This window comes from Labeo rohita, chromosome 5 (assembly GCF_022985175.1).
Source record: "Labeo rohita strain BAU-BD-2019 chromosome 5, IGBB_LRoh.1.0, whole genome shotgun sequence".
In the NCBI taxonomy this organism is placed as follows: Eukaryota; Metazoa; Chordata; class Actinopteri; order Cypriniformes; family Cyprinidae; genus Labeo; species Labeo rohita.
Window position 1 is genome coordinate 2,746,225 of NC_066873.1, and position 12,093 is coordinate 2,758,317.

General features: G+C 33.5%; 1 protein-coding gene across 1 annotated transcript in view; it reads left to right on the forward strand.

Annotated features, from left to right (window-relative positions):
- ank1a (ankyrin 1, erythrocytic a) overlaps positions 1-12,093 on the forward strand; it is a 140,518-nt gene that overhangs the window by 66,361 nt on the left and 62,064 nt on the right. The window contains exons 4-18 of the mRNA XM_051109689.1: positions 1,625-1,723; positions 1,909-2,007; positions 2,294-2,392; positions 3,466-3,651; positions 5,078-5,176; positions 5,254-5,352; positions 5,434-5,532; positions 6,691-6,888; positions 6,999-7,097; positions 7,449-7,547; positions 7,710-7,808; positions 8,601-8,798; positions 8,907-9,005; positions 10,280-10,378; positions 10,501-10,698. Of these exons, the coding sequence (XP_050965646.1) occupies positions 1,625-1,723; positions 1,909-2,007; positions 2,294-2,392; positions 3,466-3,651; positions 5,078-5,176; positions 5,254-5,352; positions 5,434-5,532; positions 6,691-6,888; positions 6,999-7,097; positions 7,449-7,547; positions 7,710-7,808; positions 8,601-8,798; positions 8,907-9,005; positions 10,280-10,378; positions 10,501-10,698 (1,869 nt within the window). The remainder of the gene's footprint in view (positions 1-1,624; positions 1,724-1,908; positions 2,008-2,293; positions 2,393-3,465; positions 3,652-5,077; positions 5,177-5,253; positions 5,353-5,433; positions 5,533-6,690; positions 6,889-6,998; positions 7,098-7,448; positions 7,548-7,709; positions 7,809-8,600; positions 8,799-8,906; positions 9,006-10,279; positions 10,379-10,500; positions 10,699-12,093) is intronic.

The following is a 12,093-nucleotide window of genomic DNA, read 5'->3' on the forward strand; positions in this document are numbered from 1 at the left end:
AGAAAGATACACTTACTTGTGTAAGATAATAAGACATAATAATAATAATTGAATTAAATGTATTTTTCTTACTGTAAAAATAAAATGTTGTGCTGTCTTGTTTTTAGCAAAAATGTAACAATTTACAAGAAAGAAAATCAATTTGCCAATGCCAAAGGAAAATAAACAAACTGTATAATGATATATGCTTATTCTATATTTTCTGCCCAAATATGTTGTCCAATAAATTACATTTACATTTAATCATTTAGGAGATGCTTTCATCTAAAGTGGCTTACAAACGATGTGGAAACAATCAAACCAAAATAATGCAGTACATGCAGCAAGCCTTTTTAAATAAATAAATAAATAAATAAATAAATAAAAAAGAAATAGAAAGAAATAGAAATAGAATAGAGAAAGCTAGAGTTATGGCTTGTATTTTTTTTATAATAAATAAAAAGAAAATAAGAAGATAAATTAAAGATACATTAATGTTTTATATACTTAAAAAATATTTTTGTATGCATATATGTGTTTGTTTGGAACAGAATTCTAGCATTCTGCTTAGAACTACTGTATACTGCCTGTATTTTTTTATTATTATTATTATTTTTTCATAAAATATTTTATAATGGAGTATTCAGTATACTCTACAGCAGTGCTTCTTTAGTATTATTTTCAGTATTGCATTAGTATACTATTATAGTTTTTATTAATATTTTGTATTAACTTTCGTTTTTATATTTTCAGATTGCATTTAATTTTTATTTTTTAATTTAGTTTAAATTTTATCAATTTTGTTATTTGCTTATTTCATTATTATTATTGTTAATAATAAATATAGCTATTTAGGCTTAATTTATTGTAAGTTAAATTTTAATTTTTTTTTTTATTTCTTTGCCATTTTAGTTTCTAATTTATATTTGGCTTTAGTTTCCCACCTAATAGTCATATTTTATTTAATTTCAGCTGTATGCACCAACAGAGTGAGCAGAGGCTGTTCTGTCTGTATTCAATATATTGATTACCATCACAGGGGACTAGCAAAGTGAAATGAGACATGCTGTAAATGTCTATTAACATTTACTGACTGATGCAAAACAGTTTTCAGTGCTGTCAGTGTCTTAATTGACATGCAAGGTATGCAAGTTGATCATTAGACCTTTTCCAATGACATCTCCATATCTTTATAGAATTATGCTGCTTCATAACTCTTCAGTGTTTCTTCATCCATCCATTCTTTTTCTTTCGTTCCCTGGTTTGTTTCTTTGAGTCACGTTGAGATGGGGTGAGTGGTCTCTACACTCAGAGGGGATAATATCAGCAATGTGAGAAAGGTCCAACCTCACATGTCCTGTGAGGCTGAAGGAAGGCTGTGTGAGGTTAGACCTATCCCACATGGCCCGTATTCTTCCCAGCAGAGAGACCACCGGCCTGCCATCCACCTAAATCACCACCATCATCATCACCATCCGTTGATGCTTTTTGACAGTGCTCTGTGTGTTTTGTGAGAGTGGGAGTGATCTACAAACCCCCACATCCCCATTTCAGTCTCTTTGGGACGTTACGAAACCGAACTGTTTGATTTAAGATCAAATCACCTTCAGAGTGAGTCTGCTCTGCTGTCTCTTTCCCTTCACAGAATGGACTCAACGGGCTGCACTTGGCCTCGAAAGAAGGCCATGTTAAAATGGTGTTGGAGCTACTGCACCATGGTATTGTTCTAGAGACCACCACAAAGGTGAGATTTAGAGCTACGGTGGCCACGAAAATTATTTGAACGTTATAGCATAAATGCCATTGCATTAGATGCAATATTTTGAGAAATATTGCTTGATTTCAGACACAGACGACTTTTTTCACAAGAGAATGCTTGAAAAATGCACTACATTATCTGTGTCATTAAATAAGATGTTTCTCTTATAGAAAGGAAACACTGCTCTTCACATAGCAGCATTAGCTGGACAGGAGCAGGTGGTCACAGAGTTGGTTAACTATGGAGCCAATGTCAATGCTCAGTCGCAGGTGAGTCAATAACCTGGGTTGGTTACTGAGTTGCTGTTTAATATTCAACTATCTGTGAGTATTCACCTAACACTGACCTAAAGCACAGTATATAATGGGGTTTATGTGTTTTCTTCTCCCCAACTGGATGTTTTGTAGTTCATTGAACATTTGAGTGTTTTTGCATATGTGCAGTGTTGCTGTCTGAACTAAAATCTGTGTGCCTGCATTGTCATCTGTGTATTTGTGCGCTTGTGTTAGTTTGGTATTGTATCTGCATATGGGTGTTTATGTCTGTCTGTAACAGAAGGGCTTCACTCCTCTCTACATGGCTGCACAAGAGAATCACCTGGAGGTTGTGAAGTTTCTGCTGGATAATGGAGCCAATCAGACCATTCCAACTGAGGTAATGCTGCATTTGTGAAATAAATAAGTACACTTTAGCATGTCTTTCAAAAGTGTGTATTGCTGAAATAATGTACTTGGAAAAAAAAAAAGAAAAAGCAAATTCTGTCATCATTTACTCAACCTTCCAAACCTGTATGATTCAATTTAGGTTTGGAACAACCTGAAGGTGAGTAAATGAGGACAGAATTTTCATTTTTGGGTGAAAAAATTACTTTATGTGCAAAATGAATGTAATCTTTTCGGACTCTTAAATGAATGTTAATTGAAATTAAAATATATTAGCAACATGCAGTGGACTGCCTTTAACTACACTTAAATGACTTTTTATTTCATCCGTATTGTATTATTTGCAAGCAGTTTTTTTAAACATATACTTTTAAGATATGAAGTACACTACAAGTGCACATTCAATTCTATTAAGCACACTTTGGAGCATTCTTTGCCGCATCAAAAGCAAACTTTTAGCGTGGTAAAGGCACAGTATGTACGATTGTTTTGATTAAAATATCCAAAAAACACTAGAACAGTGTTATATATTTTGCTGACTTGTGTACTTACATTATCCCAAAAGTTTCTAAGAATGTTTAAATCCAGAGAAATAAGCAATTTGTAGTCAGTGTAATGAACCGTATCTTTACGTCGCATGCTCATACACTCTTGATTTTCTGGTTTTACTTTGTAGAAAACATGGAAACACTAAAGATACTGTAATATGTTACACATTTTATTAGACAGGTGATGAACGCACAGAATAGTGTTATAACAGAACTTTCAACACACTCAGATGTGTAATGTATGCATGACCGGAAGAAGCAGAAGTGGTCAACTGTGGCATAATAAAAGCTCTGCTGCTTTCGAGCCTTGTATTGCGCTTGTCCTTCATTAGCATTCGCTCCAGCGTCCTCGTTTCGCTTCCACGACTCTCAGCCCCACCCTGCTTCATACAGTGACCATAATAAGTCTCTAATGCATTAGCTCATCCATGAACGTGATTTCTACACGAGACCCAACAGATTGCATCGGCATTGTAAAAATCTGAAAATGTGTGTTATGTGTTTGTTTTTCTGGCAGGATGGCTTTACCCCTCTTGCTGTGGCTCTTCAGCAGGGCCATGAGAATGTGGTGGCCCTGCTCATCAACCACGGTACTAAGGGCAAGGTCCGCCTTCCCGCACTGCATATCGCTGCCCGAAACGACGACACCCGAACTGCCGCTGTGCTTTTACAGAATGACCCAAATCCTGATGTCTTAAGCAAGGTTTGTGAAAACCTTTTTCCTTGTTCTTTTCCTAATCAACTGGACATCTAATAATAAATAATAATAAATAATATAAATCTGTGTAAACACACTAATGTTCAAAAGTTTGGAGTCAATAGTGTTTATTTATTTTATTTTATATATTTTATAATACTTTTATTCAACAAGGAGGAATTAAAGCAACTGTATGTAGTTTGTGTATTTTTGCAACTTTGGAGCCCCCTACAGTTAAGTGAGTGGAATTCACTGTAGTAATTACAGTGGATAGCTGTATGTTTCCTGCAGTAAAGCAATCCACCCTTTTCACGGAATTTCATACCTTATGAATTAATTCGAATAATTATTATGAATTATTAGAAGTCACTTTACCACCAGAATTACTTTTAAAACTGGCACTTCAAGGTAAGAAACTTACATTCAATAGCTACAAATTTATCAAATATGACAGTAAGGACATTAATAATATTACAAAAGATTTCAAATAGACTTCAAATGAATGTTAAAATGAACAAAATCCCTCCTTCCAAATATACCTGAAACTGATTCAAATATAGAATCTTATGAATAGACTACAGAGAGCAACGTAATGTTGACCATTTCAGTGCATTTTTAGCACTCAGACAGGTGTGTTCTATGCAATTGTTGAAAATTAAGATTCCAAAACAAACGTTTATTAAGAATTAGAATCTAAAATAATATTGCAGTATCTTTAATACTTATTGAGTTATAGGCACACAAACTTTCAGAAATTTTTCTTTCAGACAGGTATGTTCAATGCAGTTCATACATTCCTCTTTAGAAGAAAAGAAGTATCATATTTTGCAAAGTGACCCACATTTGGTTTTTGAACACTGAAAATTTTAATGATTTACTCATGAAGCCATATTGAAATTCCAATATCTCTGGAACTGAATCATATAGGGCCTTAAAAATGAAGATACCAAAAGGAAAGGTTGTTAAGACCCAATATCTAAAAGAGCATTAAGATATCTTTAATACTTCTTGAGTTACAGGCATGCAAACCTTGGAGAAAAAGCTTGAAAAGTGCTGTTTCCCCATTTTTGAGTGGTCACAATTGGCACATAGTGCAACGAAGATTGCTAAAGTCAACAGACTTTACTAACAGATCTACCAATATCTGTGTAAAAATAACATCATGATGTTGCCATGTTTCTGAAGTAATTTTCCACTCCCTGCAGTTTGGCTTTGAATCTCAGTGGATTACTCAGTAAATATTCATCCATGACATGTAATATTTTGTCTTTCATTACTATATATGTCCATCTTTCTTTAGAAAAAGTTAACATGGAATCACCCTATACAATTACTTGATTTTTGCAATGATAATGAAGCAGCATAACTGTATTTTACATAGACAAGGCAAAGTGTGCTGGTTGCTAACTCAGTTTCCCATGATCCTCTGCAGACAGGCTTCACACCACTCCATATCGCAGCCCACTATGAAAACCTGAATGTTGCCCAGCTACTTCTAAACAGAGGAGCTGATGTGAACTTCACACCCAAGGTCTGTCTTTTAAATATTTCTACACTGATCCCTTGTCAGTTTACAGTTACGTTCCAACTAGCGTGACTTTCTTTCAGAATGGGATCACACCTCTACATATTGCATCCAGGAGAGGAAATGTCATCATGGTCAGACTTCTGCTGGACCGAGGAGCAAAGATTGATGCCAAGACAAAAGTATGTTATAAAGCTACAATTCTAAAACTTAATGACGGAGAATTTGTATACACATTTGTTCTTCTTCTATTTTTATCACAGGATGAGCTGACTCCTCTTCACTGTGCTGCCAGAAATGGCCATGTGAGAATAATCGAGATCCTTCTGGACCAGGGAGCCCCGATACAGGCCAAGACCAAAGTAGGCAAACACCCAAATGACATTCAGCCACAAATACATTTGACAGTGAGACCCTCAGATGTTTATTTCGTCTTCCAGAAATTAGTAGTTTCATAGCTGCAACAATAAAAGGAAAAAAATCGCCAAAGTGAAGAAGAATTTCATAGTCTATCAATCGCTGTGATTTGCTACAGAGATTACAGAAACGATAGTCAAGCTATTGTTCTTTTGAGGTTATGTAAGAATTTTCTTAAAAACAAAACAAAGACAGAATAATTTTATTAAAAGTAATGCTTCAAATAAGAAAAAAAGAAAGTTACTTGACTGAATATTTAATCTGAAGATCACATTTTTATAGCTTTTTTTCTTATCATTATTGACACTGTGGTTCCCAATATACTGTGTTATCAGTGCAATAACTTGTAAAAAAAAAGTGTAATGATATGCATTAATTAAAATCAAGAATCAACTTACTTTTAAGATTTAAAAATTTGAAGTGCATAAAAAATATTTGTTAATTTAAATTACTCAGTTTTAACCTAACAAACTTAAAGTGATCATATTTCTCAGTCATAGATAAAAGTAAGAAAAAAGTAAGATTTCTGCACTCAAAAAAAAAAAAAAAAAAAAAAGTTTATTATTAACTATTTGCATCTATTTGATTTCATTTAAATAGTCATCTTTTTAAAATGGATTTATTCATGTTACTACTTAGAATCAGCATAAATCGGTAATTGTGAAAACAAATTATAACAAATATAACAAAAATAAAATACAGTAAAAATATAAAAATAAAACAAGCAACAATCAGTTAATATGACACTGCAAAAAAAAAAAAAAAAAAAAAAAATTCATTGGTTTATAAATATATAAGCCTGGTTATTGCATATTTACGACACATTTGGTTTAGTAGTATTATTATAGAAATCTTACCTGTTTCATTTATGTATGACCGACAAATATGTATCACTTTTAAGTTTATTAGTTTATGTTAAAAATTTTGATAAGCAATAAATCTTAAATTTGGTAATAACCTTAAACCACATCAAAAAAGGTTGACAAAACACATAATATAAATGAAAAGTTGAAGAAGAAGAAAAAAAAGCCTACTCGATTGCCATAAATTTGAAAGAAAATGCCATTGGCAGCTCTAAATGTTCCCATATGTTCACTGCACAGAATGGCCTGTCTCCAATTCATATGGCAGCCCAGGGCGATCATTTGGACTGTATCAGACAGCTATTACAGTACAATGCTGAGATTGATGACATCACTCTAGACCACCTGACCCCACTGCATGTGGCAGCACACTGTGGACATCATCGCGTGGCCAAGGTGCTCCTGGATAAAGGAGCCAAACCAAACACCCGTGCTCTGGTTAGTACACATTTAAAACACACACATGGCACAACTAATGCACACAATAATATTTACCTTGTTCTCTGTTCACTCACATATGAATGTCTGCCCACTAATTACATGCTTAGAATGGCTTCACGCCACTACATATTGCCTGTAAGAAGAACCACATGCGTGTAATGGACCTACTATTAAAGCATTCTGCGTCCCTGGAGGCTGTAACAGAGGTGAGCAACAGGATCACTCCACAGTATAATATAAATAACATTGCATTATATTAATCTGAACTCTTAAATTGTTAAGAATTGTTAAGTCTTAAATTATGTTCAGTATTATTGTAATGTGTTTCACTGATCTCTAAGAGTCATTGTTTTGTTTGATGTGTGTTGGGGGGACTTTTATTATGGAACTGACATTGTATCTTAAATTTCTGTCTTAATTTACCAAAAAAAGCCTTTAAATAGCATAAACTGTTTGATTAGAACAGGGTCTATAGAGAGGGTCTACATTTCATGCAGCCATAATTTCAGGCCTTGACATATTTAGTTCTTTGTGTCTGTTTGCTTTGTGTCCAACAGTCAGGACTGACCCCACTGCATGTGTCCTCCTTTATGGGTCATCTCAATATAGTGAAGATACTGATGCAGAAAGGAGCTTCACCACATGCCTCAAACGTGGTAAGCAATATCAACACTTATGTTACAATGAGGCCACGTAAACATGGAATTTCACCTTTTCTTCACACACTTTTATTGCAAATTGAATAAAAGATGTTCTGACTGCAAGATATGTGTGTACAGTATGTGATCATGTACCTGGACATTGATTTGTGTTTGTAGAAAGTGGAAACACCTCTGCACATGGCATCTCGAGCTGGTCACTGTGAAGTTGCTGAGTTCCTGTTGCAAAACGCAGCTCCAGTGGACGCCAAAGCCAAGGTACATGTCTTTTCATGTTTTTTTTTTCCCTTTTGTATTTTAGTTTGAATTGTAATTACATTTTAGTTTACTGTTTTTATTTTACTTTGCTTAAATTGGGTTTAAGGAAACCTTAAAGCAAAATGAGAGAAAAAAATATTGTTGAAGTAATACAATTGTGAAATGACCATATAATTTATGCAAAGTGCATTTTTATAATAGTGTAATAAAAAAAAAAACTCCCCACAGAACATTTAAATAGTTAATACTTACATAGTACATTTTTATGATTATTAAAATAGTATTTTCACTTGACACAGGAGTGATGTTTTTTTTTTTTTTTTTTTTTTTTTTTTTTGCTAATTATTAATGATCATTTCATGTATGTATGTTTATTTATTTATTTTGCCAGTACAAACAGAACATATGATGCACTATTTAAAAAGGCAGAGCTTTGATATTTTATATTCTACTGTCATATTGTAGCTTATTTTGCATTAGTTTATGGTGAAATTATGTTGTAAAAAGCCAAAAACCATTATGTTGATCTAAATTAAGTAATATTTTAGTAACATTTTGGCTTATGTCTAAAGAAAATATATTAAGTATGATATATGCTCTTTATAATAAATAAAAGACCATATATTGTAATTTGTATGAATTTTTTGTCTTTGGGATTATAATAATAATAATAATAATAATAATAATAATAAAACAAGAAGAATTTGTTTGTAACAGTTTTTTTAAGATAGTACAAAGTATCTTTTTTAGTGTACTATTTGTTAAAAAAGACTATTTTTTCACTTCCATCAGGATGACCAGACGCCGCTACACTGTGCCGCCCGCATGGGCCACAACGAGATGGTGAAGCTGCTGTTGGAGCACAAGGCCAATCCCAACTCCACCACAACAGCAGGACACACTCCACTGCACATCGCTTCCCGTGAGGGACACACACAAACTGCCAGCATCCTACTGGACATGAACGCCCAGCTCACCAAAATGACCAAGGTAGTGCCAGTGGTGCTCCAAACCAAGATCGCCAGCCTGCTGTATTAAAATTGTTAATTGTGTAAAACTCTCTTGAATCTTCAATGCTGTTTGATTGGTGCCATGCAGAAAGGCTTCACTCCGCTTCATGTAGCAGCCAAATACGGGAAGGTGGATGTAGCAGTCCTGCTTCTAGAGAGAGGAGCCAACCCAAATGCTGCAGGCAAAGTATGAATCAGCTGCACCCATGCACGTATTGCATTTATATGTGTTTACAGAATGTTGTTCTGTCTGATGTGATTAGATGGTGAACCAAAATAGATGGTTAACCAAAATAGCTTGTGTATTGACATTATTGAAAACAGACACAACCAAGTCATTGAAATAAAGTCAGTAACTATAATCTAATTACAGTTTAACATATTACTATACTTACTTAAAAACGTTACTTCTATCCTTGTCCATGGCAGTTAGTTGATTTTAAAACTGGTGATCTTAAAATGTCAAAACAATCTATCACTATCCTTGTGAAGAAGTAATTATTATGGAAATAATATACTTACGAGCAAAATGAGTAATGACGCTTACTGTTAATTGCATTAGTTGAAATGTATATTACGTGCAGTTAGCTGAACTTTTGTTCAGCTGGGTGTTTTTTAAACTGCTTACGTACATCTTTATATGCAATTTCACAATTACTTCTGTTGTCTTTGAAATATAGTTAAAGTATACTGCTGATTGTACTGACAAACATTTATTGTAACTAAAATATACTTTGTCATATTTGTTGAAAGTAGTATGTATTAAATAATACTATTATATTATTAATAGTATATTATTATATGTTAAATATAACAAATGTATGTTAAAAATATTCAGATACATATAGTAATTTTTTTGCAAAATATAGTTATAAAATATAAAAATGTATTATATTTGTATAAAATGTATAATAAAAATTTTTATGTATATAAATAAATCAAATTTATAGTATAAAATTATAAAAATACACATACTAAAAATATTACAAATATTAAATGCTAGTATAGTTTTAAATACTTGTAATTATACATTTGCAATGAAGTTGCAATTTAGTACATTTAAAATATATTAATGCAATATTAAATAACACAGCAGAGTTAAAATTGTAATCAGTGCTTTACATGTGCTTTAGTATGTTAGCCAAAACATCAAAATGAGTGTACTTCTTTAAAGCAGAAAGCTTTCAAAAAGATTATGAAAGATTATGAAAACTTACCTTAAAATGGCAAAGTGCATTTTTAAAATTCTATTTAAGTGTGTTAATAAACAGTCATAAAAGTGTACACTTAAGTGGCCTTTTATTTGATTAATAATATTATCTGCAAATACATTTTTTTTAAATATACTTTTGAAACTTAAACAATATTTTATAAGGGTAGTATTGTTTTAGAATTTGTATCTGTTGCGTTTTTATTTAGTATTATTGATGATAGTGAAGTGAGCTACCTTCTCCTCTATAGGTTGGACTCACACCATTGCACGTGGCCGTTCATCATAACAACCTTGACGTGGTCAATCTTTTGCTCAGCAAAGGAGGCTCACCACACAGTTCTGCACGGGTATGACACTATTTATCACCCTGCTTAACACACTGAAACACTCTCAGTTATAATCGTTATTTTGAACTGTTGTTCCAGTCATGAAGCGCAATAACCCATTGCTCTTTTTCTTTCCTCCTCAGAATGGCTATACTCCGCTCCACATTGCTTCCAAACAGAACCAGGTGGAGGTAGCGAGCAGTTTACTGCAGCATGGAGCTTCTGCCAATGCTGAGTCATTGCAAGGGGTCACACCGTTACACCTAGCCTCCCAAGAGGGCCAACCGGACATGGTGTTGCTGCTTATCTCAAAGCAGGCCAATGTAAATCTAGGCAATAAGGTACGATTACTGTACTTCAGTTTTTACATCCTTTTTTAAGCAAAGTTTTCCGCCTTCCAAAAGGAATTTCAGTCATAAAAAGAGCAAAAACAAGGCAAATGTACAGTTCCTTGAGTATCAGCGTTTGCATGACAGCAAAAATATGTTAAATGAGTGATATAATGAGGATTCAGGTTTTTACTTGATCATTTGAGATCTTGAAAAGAGCTTGATGTACTAAGTAAGGTAATCTCTCAGACATAAAAGTACACTTTTGTACCTTGTTTATCCCTAAAGGGTGCATATTAGTACCTTAAAGGTGCATATTATTGTAAGTGTACATATCAGTTCCTTTTTTTTTCTCTCAGAAAGTGTAAAATGGGCAGTCACCACATCTTTACCACAAAATAAATCCAAGCTGATGTGGAGTGATTCATGCAATGCTCACTGATAAATGAAAGGGAAAATGATATAGCTTAAGTTGCTGCTGTTGGTAATAAAAAAAAAGACATAATGTTGTACAATTTAATATTAAACAAAGATTAGGTAATGCTGGATAACAATTTCTTTTACAGTGTCATTGTTGCAAGTTGCATATACTTAATATAGTAATAACAGTAAATTATGCATAATTACATGCAACTAACCCTAAACCAATCCCTAATATAACCCTAACCCCATAGTAAGCACGAGCTGTTAAGTCCACTTCCAAAACAAAGATTCACAGATAATGTACTCACCCCCCTGTCATCCAAGATGTTCATGTCTTTCTTTCTTCAGTCGTAAAGAAATTGTGTTTTTTGAGGAAAACATTTCAGCATTTTTCTCCATATAATGGACTGATATGGTGCCCCCCCGATTTTGAACTTCCAAAATGCAGTTTAAATGCAGCTTCAAATGATCCCAAATGCATTTGTAAATGATCCCAGCAGCGGAAGAAGGGTCTTATCTAGCAAAACGATCAGTTATTTTCATAAAAATAATACAATTTATATACTTTTTAATGTCAAACGCTCATCTTGCCTTGCTCTGCCCAGACTGTCTTTTTTCTGGTTCATGACAGTAAGGTTATGTTGAAAAACTCCCATCTCATGTTCTCCCTCAACTTCAAAATCGCCCTATATCGCTGTTTTACCTTTTTTGTTAAGGGTGTTTGATCTTCTTTGCATGTTCACTTTGTAAACACTGTGTCGGTACTTCTGCAGTGATGTAGGATGATTTTGAAATGATTTTTGAAGTTGAGGGAGAAAATACGATTGAAGTTTTCGACATACCCTAACCCTAACGAGTGTTTGAGGTCAAAAAGTCTTTAAATTGTATTTTTTTTTAATGAAAATAACCGATAATTTCGCTAAATAAGACCCTTCTTCCTCAGCTGGGATCATTTACAACCGCATTTGTGATCGTTTGAAGCCG